Here is a 16,423-nt window from a genome sequence, read left to right on the forward strand (position 1 = left end):
CCAGATGGATAATTTAGGTTTCATAACAAATGGACCAGCAGGCTTATGCTTTAAAGAAGTGAAACAAACATTAGAATGTACCCATTAAAAGGTATTAGTGATCTCTGACTATGTTTTATTGGCTGTCCCAATGTCTTTATTTGCAGTTTTTCATTATAGAAAGATTAACAAGCAAAAGCTGAGCACAAAGATCAATATTTAAATGATTTAAAGTGAGGCTGTTGCCCCTTTAGTTATGTTACTCCTCATGTGCACTCTTGCTGCCAGCCATCTACATTATAATCTGACACGTGACAGATCGTGGTTTCATTTCAAGACATAAAGTTATGTATGAGCTGGAAGCTGAAACAATCAATATTCAGCTTGTATAAATTTGGTGTACATACTTTTACTACTTTTTTTTTTTTTTTTTTTTACAATGTTCAGAGAGACGTATTTTTTTAGATTAAAACTCTGTTTATGTTTAGAAAGAAACATTTTAAAACACCAGTGAGAACAAAAATGAATAGGCTGCCTGAAGATGACATTATGTGTAGAAGTAAAGGCACTGAAGGTGATAACGAACATGCAGTGCCAAAGGAAAGCAAATTATTTTCCCACAGAAAGAGAAGCTGAGTGGGAAGGTTGCCTCTTGTTTTCTTGGCAGAAAAGCTGCTCTGCCCTAAATATATTAGGGGCCAATCAGGTTCAAGGGGCTACAAGGCCCAACCCCTGTTTTTTTGTCCTGGAAGAAAAATACAACAGCAGTACGAATCAATCATAATGTTCTACCCCCAACCCCTTGAGACACTGCAAGAAAGAGAGCTGTCATAACTAGGGGGTTGGTTGTATGGAAAAATGGTTTCTGGTGTCACAAAGCAAATTCTTTGTAATTGTCTGACGGCTGAGTCCGTCCATCTATGTCTGATTTGACCCAGAGCTACAACACCACAGCCATCCTCAACGTCACCGCCTAACTCATTATAGACTTTTAATATATCTTCCCGTCAAAGACACTTTTCAATATGTTAAATAGAAACCCGGTGGGGCTGACTTCTCAAGGACAGTGAGCACAGTGCCCTCTGGCTGCCAGCCAGGCCGCTCTGGCAGACTGGTTCTAAATTAACAGCATCTCTATGCTGGCTTTGGAAGAAGGACTTATGCAGGTTGTAGCGAGCGCCTCGAGTGTTTAGCCAGGATATGCAACGGCCTGCAACCCTAGCTTAACAAATCAGACTCGATTGCTTCACGGACCTTCTAACTTTTATTCAGGGAACAAGGGGCATCGGAGGCACAAGAGAGGGGACTTTGTATCTGTGCCCTGATAACCCTGAAGCTACAGCTAGTTAGTCCGGAATCTGCACTTAGGTAATTATCTGTGCTCCCCTGTTGTTTCCAAAAGGAGAATTGGTTTTTAAATCTGAGGCTCAGGGGTGGGTCCAGAATAGTTTTGTGGAGGCTCATAAGATACCCTGAGAAAACGAAACGAGGGTCGCCAAAGGATTGTGATTGTTGGGCACATTAACAAAGAAAAGTATTATAAAGATGGATTTATTTATGTTAAATATCAGCTACAACCATTTCAGACGCCAACATGGCTATTTCCAATGAAATACAGCAAACAGAATTCTAATCAGTTCAATTTTATTTATGTAGCGCCAATTCACAACACATGTCATCTCAAGGCACTTTACAAAGTCAAATTGAATCAAATCATACAGACAGATTGGTCAAACAGTTTCCTGTCTAAGGAAACCCAGCAGATTGCATCGAGTCTTGACAAGCGGCATTTATTCCTCCTGGATGAGCGTGGAGCCACAGTGGACAGAAACAAGTATGACTGGACTGAACTGCCAATATATTTATGTACATAAATTGAATGTTTTGAATTTTGTTATTCTTCTTTCTTTTTTTTAAGTGCCTTGAGATGATGTTTGCTGTGAATCTGCACTATATAAATAAACCAAATTGAAACAAAAATCTACCACTAATGGACTCTCTAAAGGCAGAATGTTGAAACAACTTAAATTAATTTCCTCAATTGGTAACAAGTAATTGAATTAGGTGTACATAATTTATTTACAATGGTTTTACTTGACATCTTATGAACTAAATAAAATAAGTTGGATAAACTTAATTCAATTACGTGTTACCAATCGAAGCAATTCATTTAAGTTTTCTCTTATTAGCGTGTGAGAGTCTTTGGATGCATCAGACATGGAGAGAAAGCTGGGTACAGTGAGCTGGTGGATTGCTTTGGTGCATGATGGGGAAGCAATCATCTCATTCTGAATGTCACTAAAACAAATGAGATGACTGTAGAAAGAGAAACGGTACCAACACTCTTACCTTACTGGGAGAAGAAGTGGAGGTGGTGGAGTAGTATACATACCTCGGCTCAACAAGTTGTTCTAGAGATGCCTTTGCAAAGAAAGAGTCTTCATAAAAAGCAGAACATCATGGATAACACTTAGCATCCTCTTTATCAGACTGTCGTACAACAACAGTGTCTTCAGTCAGAGGCTTCTGCAGATCCACTGTAAGACAGACCGCCACAGGAGATCCTTCCTGCCCACAGCCATCAGTATCTAGAAGAACTCGTTGAAAAAAACAAAAACATAAGAATTTTAATTTGCATTCTGTCACGTGCCATGTTGCTCCACATGGAAGAAGGGGCTCTGGTCAGGCGAAATTGAACTTGTAACCTACATACATGCAAAATGCTTTGTTGGCCCTGAACGTCACAACACCACCCCTGCATCAATCTGGTGGTGGCAGCATCATCCTGAAGCAAAACTGATCAAAGTTGATGAGAAGATAGTTAGGGTTAATACTAGGAAATCCTAAATAAATGTTGTCAGCAGCTGCATAAGACTTGACACTGGTGTGATTTATCACATTATCACCTAAGAATGTGATAAATATACATTGAAATTTGGGATTGTGACACATCAAAAGGTGAAAATGTTGAAGGAATAATTACAGCGTTGAAAGGTACTGTACTTTCCATGTTCTTGACATGACGATCACAACAGCACAACAGCTTGTGTACATAAGCTCGGCAGTTTCTTAACATGTTTCTGCCTTATCAGACAACACCTGACCCCTTGTGAAGCAGAGCTGACGCTTTCAGGCTACGAGAGAATTAAAAGCACAGCAAGTAATTACTGGCTGGGACACATGATTCAGAGAACGAACCATGTCTTCGTAGGTGGCTTGCCACAACAATATCTTCCCAATCAGGTGAGCTTTGTAATTATTGTGTTCTGTTTTAACTAGCTGCCAAAATGATATGGTTCTGAATGTCAGTCAAAGTTTAAAATGATTTGAGTTCAACACATGGTAAAGCTCAAAAATCAGTTTTAATTTTTTATTTTTTTTTTTTAAAGAGAGCAAAACCATTTCACAACTATACTGGCTGCATTGAAGTAATTGAAATCAACCACCTAAGAAGCTTCTACACAACAGATGCAGTCGCTGGCAGCAACATAGACAGATGCAGGTAAAGTGTACTGTACCCCTAATGCTAAAACAAGAAAAGAGATTTCTCAATTGTATTCCCTTTCATTGTCTTATTTGTTTCCATGCATTTCTTGTGTTTTATGTTAACAAAACAAAGTTATTATGGGTGTTTTGGCATCAAAACCAGATTAAACAAAAACGAGGATCCAGTGACTCACATCAAACCAAAGTCTTGATTTGTCACTGCGGTCACTTCTTATCTAAATTAATTTGGCAAGTGTTTCCTATAAAATTTTATGCATACTTTTCTAAACTATGTTTAACAAATGAACAGCTTACTCTGATGCTTAATGAAATGTTTTTGACATGGTCAGAATAAAATGAGATTGAAGTCTCAAAGTTCCTTTTTAGTTTATTCTTACAGCTTGTTAAGTTAAAGCTGAGTTTTGCAATATTCTGATAGGCGTAAACTGAACCCCAGTCAACCTAACTTTACAAAGGCAGGATCTGTATTTTGAGATTCTGAGTAGACGCAAAGCTCATGTAAGGCTGACAGTTTTATTCTGAAATATTCAGTTTTTCTGGATTTGAAATAGTTGGAAATTATTCATCTTTTATGCAGAAACGTGAAGCCAGTAATGTCTTGAGCTGTCCCATTCATTCAAACACTTCATCATTAATGCAAATGCAATCATGAGTAACAAAGTCCCACTGAAGTTATGAGTTATCATTCATCGTTAAATAAGTTAGTAAAAAGTAGTCCTACAAAAAATACTAAAGAGTGAAAAGGTATTTAGTGAAATGCCTAATTAAGTAGTAAGGACTTGAGTAGTACTGTACAACGCCTCCTCTCCCAAAAAAATGATACATTACTAATCTCACGCAACATTATGAAGGTACCCTATAAATGATGACTATGACTCTCTTATCTCAGCATGCATTATATTTAAAACTAAAATTAAAAACTAATGGCTTGACCTACCTTCTGAACAATTAACAATTATCTGGCTGCTTGGGTACACTCAGAGAATTGAAATGACCTTCTCAGGTAAACAAATGGGGATGTTTAGGCAAAACGATTGCATCCGGTCCTGATGCACAACACTGTAAAATCCACCACCTTGATCCCAATACGCATGCTCTATTCATAAGGGAGCACATTAAAAACAACACACATACTTATTTTCCCATTACCCATGTAACAGTGCTGTACACCAGCATACATGATAAGAAATGAAACAGTCTAACAGTTTAAGAATTATTGATAGCATCGGCTAAATAACTACAACTATAACTGTCCAACTTAGATGAATTTCTGGATTCTCTTTACTCTATCCAATGACAAAAAAATAAAATATGTTTAGCCTTCAGCTGTGAAACCAAAAAGAAATAGGCACAGTGATAACTCCAAGAATGTACACTGTTGCACATTGAGTTGAGAATAATGTCATTTCCACACCCATTTATCTTAATATATAAATTATATAAAAGGATATCGTCTTTTTACAATAAACAATATTCTCAAATCATAAGGAAATGTAAAGCAATTTATCAAAAGGCAAAAGGGTGTTATGTTGTCAGAACATAAAGCAAAACAAAAAGTATTTATAGAGCTGTAAAATGCAAACATTCTTAACATTTCTGATCTAATTTCGGCAAAGTGAAAAGTAATAACAAAAAAAGCTAAACTTCACCATGTCTAAAGTACAGAAAATCCAGCAGGTGTAAAGTTAAAGTTTGTAGTATATGCAGATAAAGAGGCAAAATGTGTATTAGTTTTTTTTTCATAACAACCAGAGATGTTTTGTACATTTGTACTTTGTAAAAGTGTTAGGCCCAAAACATTTTGGAGCTTTTTGGGTTTTCACACCCAAAACACACTGAAAGCATTTTTAACATTTTACTGAATTCACTGTTTCAGGTATACTGTATATCCCACAGAGGCCTCCAATCTGAGTCTGACCCCCCCATCAGCTTCACCAGACACCCATACGCCCATACCGCCTCCCCAACTTCCTCAAGTTTGCCATGGTGATCTTTGCCGCAACGGAGGAACATGCCGTCAGCTACAGCTCCATGGCAGAACCTCCTCCTTCTGCCACTGTCCTCTCCATTTTACTGGACCTTTCTGTGAAAAAGGTGCCTCAATATTTTTGCAATTACTTCTTTAGTCTGTTTTTATTATATTTGATATAGGAGGCACAGACCAAAAAACCTGCTGTAATGTGACCTTTATAGTGGTATTACCAAGAGCCATCCACCGAATTATGTCGAGTAATATATGCTGAGCCTCTTTGGCTAATAGGTTTCTCTATGAGGGTAATAGAGTCAGCTGCATTAAGAATTTTGAGTGATGTGAATTATTCACAATATGATAAATGAAATGAGAGATCCATATAAGCAGCTTGAACACTGCTGTATGTCCATGATCCCTTCAGTATGCTCTCAGAATGAGAATGCAACCTTAGAGCACTTGTTCGGCATTCAGCTACAGTCCTCACCGCCTTTCCTAACAAAAAATATTTATTTTGTTCCTACTACTCGGATACTAATACCAAGAAGAGGCATGTACTTACTCATATGCTACATAGAGAGAGTTTGATATTCAAACGTTCTCCTTTTGTGACTAGAATCCTACTCATATCGATTGATATTTAAATTGAATATTGCATTAAAAACAAATATATTTTATGTTTGAAATGTTTCTAGTGACACTAGAGTCCTTAAAAGTGAACTTGTGATTATTATTATTTCTGCTTAAATGTAGACAGTTATGTCACATGTCTCAAAGGTAGCAGAACATACAAACCAATGTCCTTTAAATAGCTTTAACTTTAGAGTCCTGGGTTCAAACCCTGGGGTCTTTCTGCATAGTTTGCCTGTTCTCACTTTGCATGCCAAGGTTCTCTCCGGGTACTCTGGCTGCCTCCTATAGTCCAGAAACATGGCTGTTTGGTTAATTGGTTACTCTAAACTGCCCTTAGGTGTGGGTATGAGTGTGTCTGCATGGTTATTTGTTCTCTATGTCGCTGTGTTGCCTTGTGATAGACTGGTGACCTGTCCACAGTGTATCCCGCCTCTCTTCCATTGATCGCCGAAGCTAGGCGTAAATCATTTTAAAACATTTCATGCATATAGTTCGACATACAGTTATATCCAATATTAAAATATTATATTTCAGTTATTAACAGTGACATCGCAGAAGTTGGAAATTGTTCTAAAACTCCTGAAGATGAGACTTAACCTAGTTAAACTGGCTGCAAGGAGTCTAACGGCAACACAAAGAGTTTCACGAATTTCTGAATTGTATTGGTTTTGTCCTATATGGGGCATCGATCTCCTGTATTCTTCAAATTTCTGGACTAAGGACAATGATTAAAAGATAAGTGTTTGTTTGAAAACCATTCAGGCCTTGCTATAATTTCCCATAGGCCTGAGGGAGAATTTATGTTCTGATGAAACCAAACTTGAATTTGCGGGTCATTGTTCTAAAAGGTGACCAGATTGAGAATATATTTAAAGTGCTCCACTCACTGCCTTATAATGTATTCACTCTGGAGTCGCAGTTCCCCTTCCAAAGCATACACAGCTTGGGATGGTCTCTCTTTCACTTTTCTGAGTCACCGAACGTTTTTCCAGAACTTCTTGAAGCCAACTGATACTCTCTCTTTCCACAGTCTCTCCAAATTCCTCCCATGTTCAAGTTTTAGCTACCGCTACCACAGGAACTGTAGTCTTTCTGGCCACCCAGTACCTGCCAGCTTCTTCAGGAGTCCCCAAGCACACCAAGCCCCAGTGACGGCTGGTGGAAATAAAATCTTGGTGGGGCTGGCCAATTGATTTCCCTGCCTAACCCAGTACATGCCATCAAATTAAGTCGGAAAATTACTACAATTCCACAATAAGCATTTAATTCCCTTCTCAGAATCAGCAGCTTACAGATACATTCAACTATTTACAGCTATATTAGGTCTTATTTTGGAAAGGAACAGTATTAAACTAAAATCCACTATTTTTCACCAAAGTAGGCATACACCATACTGTACTGTCATAATCTTCAGCCAAACAGTTTCACAATGACACAATTGATTTCACAACAGAACAGAAACAGAACAGAATTTCAAAATATGAAAAAACATTATCAGCTGGCAAAATTATGTACCTGATACAATGTTCAAAGCACCTTCCAAAATCCTTTCAACATATAGCCCAATATTCAAACTCACTTACCACATGACAAAATGTGTTTGTCTCTCTCTCTCTGTTGTTGTCGCGGTAATCTCTAGGTCACTGCCTGACTGACTGCTAGTTACATTACTTTATGTTAAAACGGCTTGCCATATTCCTATATCACTGTGCAGCAAGGGCTATGATTCCAGTAGCCCCAAAGCCATTCATTTTGGTGATGCTGATTAGCCAAATATTTATACATTTTCCCTAGCAACATTATACGATTGGTTATTTCGCTACAATTGCGGGGCTCCTTGAGTGACAGTCGTATGGGAGAAATGCTACGTTCTGTCGGTGGAAATGCACTGTTAAATGAGAGTCAATTGGTAGAGTCAATTAGTAGAAGTGTTTTAATAATTCATATTACATGTAGCCACATACTATTAATTAAAAACTGACATAATACTTTTGAAATCTAAATATATTTTGACTTTTCACCTCCACATCTAGGGAGGGCAGCGCCCGAGCGCCCCCTATGGGCCAGCCGCCACTGCCAAGCCCTAAAGGCCTCCCTCTTCAGCTTGACAGCTTCCATCACCACTGGTGTCCTCTGGTTGCCACCGCAACAAGCACCAATAAGATAAGAAGATAAGATAAGAAATTAATTTATAGTCCCAGAATGGGGAAATTTAGGCATGACACATTGAAAGACATGGAGAGTGTTACGCAGAATTTTTAGTAATGAAAAAACAAGCTAATCTAATCTAAAGTTAGTTCTTAGTTCACGTAAACAAGAAATATTTAAGATAAACTGTGGAAGGACGGTGGAAAAACACCAGCTTATTTCCATAACAATATGAGATAATACGCACACACCTTAGCAGTAGCTAAGAGACAGTCGATTCATGATCAGATCAGAACCTGTGCAATCGTTTGCATGTTGTAAACACTTATTGAGTCTATACTCAATAAGTGATACTGCTGCGTTAACCTTCGTCCCGCAGCTCCTGGAAGCTGTGGGGATCCTGAACATGTTCCATTATAATTCCACATTTCCTCCCTCGGGAAATTCTCCCATATAGTTGTGAACCGAAGATCACTCGGACAGGCTCCTCAGCCAGACACTCTCAACTCACCCTCATCATCCATTTGGTTTTACCACGTCTGTCTGGCCTGAGAGGAAAATAAAGTTACATCTTGCATACCCCTCTAAATTGCAACGTTATGATACATTATTTGAATCATACAAAATGTAGGTTGTATTTGACAAATGCATTACGAAGTCTTCATCTTGACAACCTTTTATGTCAAAATTTGAATTCTTTAAAAGATGACACATGCAAGCAAATGGATTTTAAATATCAGTCCTTCTACAAAGAACAGACTAAGGCAACATTGCCTAGTTGAATAATATGGCAAAAAAAAATATGATTAACTGTTTCTCCTCTTGTTTAAACTACTTAATTCTGCATGGGACCTTTATCCATCTTTGTTATTTTCGTTGTACAAAACATGTCATGCAGAAAGACTGGCAGAGCAAGAACCTAAAATAACTACGCCTTCAGTCATGAGTTTTAAATGAAGACTGTAAGATTAACATTAGTCGCTAACTGTCATATGTGCTGCTCATTGTTGACCTAGGAATAGTTTAAAGTGTTGGGAAATGATGCCCTTAGCATAATCTCATGTTTCCAGAGTTGACACAATCCTGCCTTGGAGCTAACATTAACAGTCATTAACATGACCCAGAGTAGCCCGCACGCACCCAGCACCCTGATTTGACACGTCTGCCATGTTTCCCAAAATGCTAATTTACAGGTGTTTAGCTAATTTACAAAGTATTATTTGTCTCTGCAGGCACTGTAATAAAATGCTTCTATTTTAAGACTCTTAATTTGTTTTCTTTTTGTTTCCTGTGGGAGACGGCCATGATGAAACAAGCTGCTCCACTTGCCTGCATGATGGAGTAGATGGTTTATTGAGTTAGTTATTAAAGATGATTTGACTTGTGCCTAAAGATCCACTGGAGATAAATGATACATTCATTCTCTGTTTTCTTTCTAAACTCATTCCAGGAACTTATGTTTTACCTGTTCACAAATGTAAATTGCGAACTACAAAATATAATTTGTGATTACCTAAAGACCAAATGTTGATCAAACCTTCATTCTTTAGATTATACAGTATGGTGCTTTGACATGTACCAGTATGAAATGCATTGTGAAACACATTTCATCCACCATAGCTGCAACATTAATCAAATGTTTAGTTTGATTTTATTCAGAAAAGGATCCTTTCACCCTTTCCCATCCACAACCAAAAAAGACGTTGCTGCTTATTCCCCAACTTGTCAGACTTAAAAGCTTATTCTTTAAATACCGATGGTGGCCTTTTAGTGTCACTTCTGCTGAGTTTGAGGAATTGCACCTTCTCAAAAGAACTCCAGTCTCAGGTCCAATCTCATTTGAGCACTCATCCAACAATGTGCTTTGCAATGCGAGTTTCTCATAGTCCGCTTTCAAAGTCCAGAGGCTGTTTACATCTCGACGCCGTCTGTGGATGTGAATTGCCACGCAGCGACTTTGCCTGGTGACAATCTTGTCGTTACATCTTGTCACATTAAGTAATAGCCACATGAGAACAGTGGAGCGAGTCACCCCTGCTCTGAGCTAATTATAGATAAATCATGCAACCCAGTGACGAAAGAGGTGGGCTTGTTTCTGTCCTAGATCAAATGCACGGTTCGGATAAAAAAATGTCAGAATGCACATGGGTATGCAGCCTCTTTATTTTTAACAACAAATTATATGATGAACCAAGAAAAGAATGACAATTGTTGACATTTCAGTGACAAAAGAAAAATACTGACAAAGATTCTTATCACAGGGAGAGAGACATTGGTGATAGTTCATAGTACTAAAATTCTTATTTATCTATTGCTGTTAAAATATTATGTGCTTCAGAGCCTTGAGACTGACTTATTTTTAATTCACTGCCTTGCGAAATGATTCACGGCTCTTGAACCTTTTCCCATTTAGTGAACCTTGCAACCTATTTTTGAACATCTATCTGTCTATCTGTCTATCTATCTATCTGTCTGTCTGTCTGTCTGTCTGTCATAGACCAGCTTATGTCACTTTTGTCTCTAAAATTGTTGCCCCTTCTGATTTGCAGAATAGCATAAGCATCCTCATGTTGCATGCCTTTTTAAACCAAAATGTTCAAGAACATAAACATATTGCTTTGACTGAACCTCTCTAACATGGATGTGGTTTGATCTTAAATCATATCCACAGCTTGAATAGTGTTTTCAGAGTCATTGTCCTTCTTTAATATGAACCTCTTTCTCTGGCCCATTCTCAAGTCTTTTGAGGCTTTTAATGGATTTATACCATGATTGCCCTGCATTTAGCTCCATCCATCAACGCTGACAAATGCCCCTGCCCATGTTAAAGAAAAAGCCTCCCCACAGCGTGTTCCTGCCACCACTATGGTTGAGAGTGAAGTGCAGTGCTACATAACTTATACTAAACTGGAAGTTTTTTTAAAAAATGTCCAGAACTGTTTTCTTCTTGTCACATTTCTGTAAATAGATGGATTTGTGGATTGCACAACTAATAGTTGTCCAGTCAAATATTCTCCCACCTGACTTGTCGACCTTTGCAGTTCCTCCAGAGCAACCATCGGCCCAGCCTGTCAGTTTAGGTAGGCTGGCTATGTTTGGACAAGTTTGTAGTTGTGTTGTACTCTTTTGGTCATTAAGTGATGCATTGCACAGTTCTCTGTGAGAAGTTCAAAGCTTTGAGAAACTGTTTTTAAAACTTAACTCAACTTTGAAGTTTATCTATTGTCATAATTCTGGAGCTGCATCTGCCCGCTGTCATCGAAGATTATTCCCCACACCTGCCGGCCAGCAGCCCCACTACTGCAATCATGCTCGTCTCACAGACTCGATTCATTTCCTTCATAAGACCACTGCAGACAATCAGACATGCCAGCTTATTGAAAGCTTTTGCGAGTAGATGTCCAGCATTTCTTCATGCCTGTTTAGCATGCCTCAACCACGATCACATCTCTAGATTTACCTGCCTTGCCCTTTTCAGACATCTACATAAGCTTCTGATTTCTGGACCACAACCTGGATTCGCGCCATGAGGATGAGCCTTACCTAGTCGCTGTGTTGGTCTGCCCTGTTCTGTCTGGCCGTGTGTGACCTACGCATGGCTCCCAGACTTTGACCAAGCCTGAATTATCCTTCCTATCACATCCGCGGTCAGCTCTTTTACTGCCAGGATCTCCAGCTTGCTCCTGCAGATGTTTCCTGCCTGTGCCGGGTTTTGTTAAATCTTTTTACAACACTGTGCCCGGCTCAAATTTTAGCCCTCCTGCTTGTCTAGTTCCATCCAACAACTGTACAATGGTCGAGATCAGGTGACTTTTTAAAGCAGTTGGTTGCAAGTGATTTTGTTAAGGCGTATAAGAATAAAGGCGGCTACATAAAAATGCATCCTACAATTTTTCTAAACTTCGTTTGTGAAAAAAACATGGTTTTCAATCTCGGTGATATACATTAGTTTTTTAGTTGAAATGTGAAAAAGTGTTAAAAGGTGCATGGGGTATGAATATTTCGTATTTATTATTTATTGTTCTCTCCATAGAAAAACACAGCAGTTTGTAGAACGTGCCAACAACAATCTGTCGAGTGTGCCACTGATTTATAGAAAGCATTCTCAAAATATAGTAAATGGCACCTATGTCAGGTAGTATGTGTAAAAGATGAAACCAATGAAGTGGGAAATTATTCAAGGTTGCTCCGTATTGATCACGACTTTGTTCCACAGCTCACTGAGTTTATTTCTAACTTGTATATTAGAAGCTGTGATATCAGCAGCTGACCCCTGAGGAAAAGTAAAATGCCAAGTGTACAATACGTCTCATTCGAGTCATTCCAGCAACTTTTGCTTAACATCCAACAGTCACAATAAGAGAGTATGCATCCCTTCTCTCTCTTTAAGCCCCACAGTTTAGATCTAATTTGCATTTTTATGTTTTGATTTCATTTGGAAGCAGTTTAGCCCCACTAATTATTGACGTTTCCTTTTCCACTGTACTAGTTATCATTTATTTGTTTAGTGATCATTAGGCAAAAGGATAAACTTATATTTACGAGTTGTATTCAGTTTTGTGTTTGTTTTGCAAGAATACCAAATTAAGAAATGCAAATTGGAGCAGAGATCTTGAGCAGAAAGAAGCCTGTCAATAGATTTAGTCAGGAAAAATAAGAGATCATGCAGAAAAGAGAAACGGATCAGAGCTTTTTGAGCGTTTGTTTTTGTCTTTCCATCTTTGACATTAATGGGACCTGATGTGGTGTGCCTCCTGCTTTGCCAACATAGTGGCTTGTGACTGCCAGCTCTTTTTGTGGGCACCTAGTGTGTGGTTTCTGTAATTGCCTGTGTCTTTAATAATAAGCCAGCTCAGTCTTCCTTGCTCAAAAAATTTGCCAACAAATATTGCTGGAATAATTCATCATTTTTGGCCCAAGGAAACTGCTTCTATCACAACAAAAACACCATTGCTGATGTTTTATCTTTGTAACTTGAAGCCTTGGCTGCCATGTCTTTTCCACGTAATGTTTTGCATAACTCAGAGAAGTCACCCACACTGTTTTCCCTGGAAAAGAGGAAGTGTGAGTAGGTTGGTGAAAACCTTTTGAAAACACATGAAAAAAAAAAGGATTATGAACATCTGAGAAATACTATGGAAATCTTGATATGTCTCATTTCTTTGTCAGGTTAACAGGTGTTCGAGTTGTCAAATTCAGCAGTTCTCATTCCTGATATGTTACCGTTATGGTAATTTGTAAAAAAAAAAATTGTCGAGGCAATTTTTCAGACATTGCAAATGCAGATTAACGCAATGCATTGATCCCCCGAAACACAATCCTGTGTTATCAATTTATATTTTAACAAGAGTTATTTTTTCAATTACTACAAAAGTACAAAACATTTTATGATAACAACCCCTCCCTCACTACATCCAAGGTTCTCAGACTGTAATACAAGAATTGCCAATGGTATTTGTGCTACGCTACCAGGCTAAAGTTAGGACTCACCTTCTCAATCAGTGGTTTGTCTTTCTTTTTATTATTATTATCTCTGGAAACTCCTTCAAGACAGTTGGAAAACCATTTCAGGTGACTGACCTCTTGAAGCTCATCAAGAGAAGGACACGACTGATCAAAGCAGTATTGAAAAGAAGGAGGGGGTGTATTTAAAGGAGAAGTCCGGTCAAAATCAGAATTCAAACAGCTGAAAGTACTTTAAATATAAAACTACTACATACTGTGCAATAAGGTATACGTTTTTTTAATTATGAATCATTTTCATTTAATCATGTTTATGTGGCGGAATCCATCTTGGTCAAGAATAGTACTGTCACCTCCCATTTTGTGACGTCACTCAGCGGACCCGCTGTTGAGCAAGTTTCAACGCTCTGTTGTTTGTCACGGCGCACTATTTTCCAGATGGCGACGACTGGTGCTCTGTACGAAGCAGAGAGTGATGAAGTACTTAGTGACAGTGATGGGAGTTCCGTGGAGTCATCATCATCTGATAGCGATGTGGATTTTTTAGAAGAGTTTCTTGAAAGAAACCGGACTTTTGACGGAATCCAGCCGTACCTATTTCCATTGCAAACTCAGTCCGGTCCTACAGTGTGTATATATATATATATATATATATATATATATATATATATATATATATATATATATACGTGCGTGTGTGTGTGTGCGCTCCGCCGCAGCACGGCTTCGCCTGCGCTGCAGCGGCGCGCACGCACACACACACACACAGCGGAGGAGAAATCGCGCTGAAGTGACTTGAGTTATGTTTGCCCCCAAGTAAATAGGGCAGGTGGTCATTATTGTATAAATATTAAAATATAAAAGCGTTCCAGCACATGCTGGGGCGGAGGGATACCACAACACATGTGGTATCCCTCCGCCCCTCTGGTCGGTAACCATCCCCGCAAATTCTACAATAAAAATTAAAATATAACTTACTGAAAATCCTCGCTCTCATGTCATGCTCAAAACATTCTTCTTCGAAATGGTCGCTGCATATGACGTGTTTTGTCTCTGGCCAGAAGTTAAATGGCAAATCTGCTCTCTTCAAGTTGGCAATCCAGCAATGAGCTCGGTGGCTCATGAATCGGGAAGTTGAAATAAATGTTTTTTTCCACTTTTACCAGTTGTGTTGGAACATCCGATGGCCATGCACGTGGGCATTGTTGCTTCAGCAAAAGCTCTTGGGAATGTCAGTGGTGAAATCCTCTCGAAATCCGAAAAAATTGTTGATGATCGCAGCTATGTAGAACGGCTCCTATTGACTTTGCATGGAAAGCGGAGAGAAATGCTGTTGCCGCTTCCGCTTTTCCACGTCACAGGATGTGATGTTAGACGGCCCCTATTGCCCAAATATGGGCAGTAATGTCCGCTCCCATACACAGTGATTCAGGCGACAATTTATGTTTTTATTTTCTTATTGATTAAAGATAAGTTCATTAAATAACCACAAATGTATTAGTTTTAGTTATAGCTAACGGTCCCCTGATTTGTCCTTGTTGACCAGACTTCCCCTTTAACAAGCTAAAATATACAAGATGTTTTTAGTTATTTCACAATTTTGCTTTTGATAGATAATTATATGTACTTTTGAGCCATAGATTTGATGTCTCCATTATGTATCTGCATGGTAGGAAGTCATAAAAATCAGGAAACGCCATTTATTGACAAATGTGAGTCCAGACTCTTGACTAGTAAGGCAAGGCAAATTTATTTGTATAGCACAATTCAGTAAAGAGACAATGCAAAGTGCTTTACATGATTAAAATACAGGAAAATAAAACAGAAAAAAAGCAAGTAGGAATAAGATGTAGAAACAAAATAGAGCATTACCAAACAGTTGGACTTAAAAAAAAATAGTAGCATATATGATGCGGTAATTTAGCAAATTCTGATATTTACAAGTTAAATGGGAAACAAATTGACTGTTAAGAAGAACTAATAAAGCAAATTAGCTATAAGTGATAAACAGTATGTTACTGCATCTCACAATACAAAGCAGTCATATTGTATTTTTACAGTGCGTTGGTGAGAATCATCCATCTCTCCCTCCTGGAATTGTTTACTTTAAAACTGGCTATATATAATTTTTTTTCTCTTTTTTTTATTTTATTTTTTATACGATTGTTTTATTCTTTGTTTCTGAGGCAAAGCACATGGAAAAGGTTAAACTTTTATTGAGTAGTTTTAAAATGATTTGGCAGTAGAGTGGTACCAGGAAACCAAAGTTAGTCAGGTGGTACTTGTTATAAAAAGTTTTAGAACCCACTGCCTAAATAGGTCCAGCTCTCACTTGCAATTTCAGCATCACACTGAGGATTTATCTCTTTTATTTAAAGTTATGTTGCTTTCCAATGCTAGCATTTTCTAAATGACCTTTTATTGCCAGAGACGTGACAAATATTTTCATCCAATGTAGGCACAACTATATTAAGAATAATAATTGGAGAAAACTCATAATATTCGTCACAGTTCTTTGCTAAATGCAAGCTCTGTTGTTGGGGGGAGGGCAGTGACTGCTGGCAGAATCACCTCAGTTGAGGCTTATTTGTTCTGTTTTAAGCTGACTTTCATGGACATGAACAGCAAACTATCCACTTTGTGTGCAGTGTCCTTTGTGTAAAAGGCCAGCAGATTATCACTGGCTGGTGGAGTTGATGACCTGAGCTTGTACTTCTTCCACCT

At 38.3% G+C, this 16,423-nt stretch overlaps 1 protein-coding gene across 3 annotated transcripts in view; it reads left to right on the forward strand.

The window, feature by feature from the left end:
* Positions 1–16,423, forward strand: part of eys (eyes shut homolog) — a 268,769-nt gene that overhangs the window by 159,082 nt on the left and 93,264 nt on the right. For all 3 annotated transcript variants that reach the window (XM_036126396.1, XM_036126397.1, XM_036126398.1), the window contains 3 exons: positions 3,072–3,222; positions 3,369–3,481; positions 5,363–5,580. In XM_036126396.1, coding sequence (XP_035982289.1) covers positions 3,072–3,222; positions 3,369–3,481; positions 5,363–5,580 — 482 coding nt within the window. The remainder of the gene's footprint in view (positions 1–3,071; positions 3,223–3,368; positions 3,482–5,362; positions 5,581–16,423) is intronic.

The sequence above is a fragment of the Fundulus heteroclitus genome, chromosome 22 (genome assembly GCF_011125445.2).
Source record: "Fundulus heteroclitus isolate FHET01 chromosome 22, MU-UCD_Fhet_4.1, whole genome shotgun sequence".
Classification (NCBI taxonomy): Eukaryota; Metazoa; Chordata; class Actinopteri; order Cyprinodontiformes; family Fundulidae; genus Fundulus; species Fundulus heteroclitus.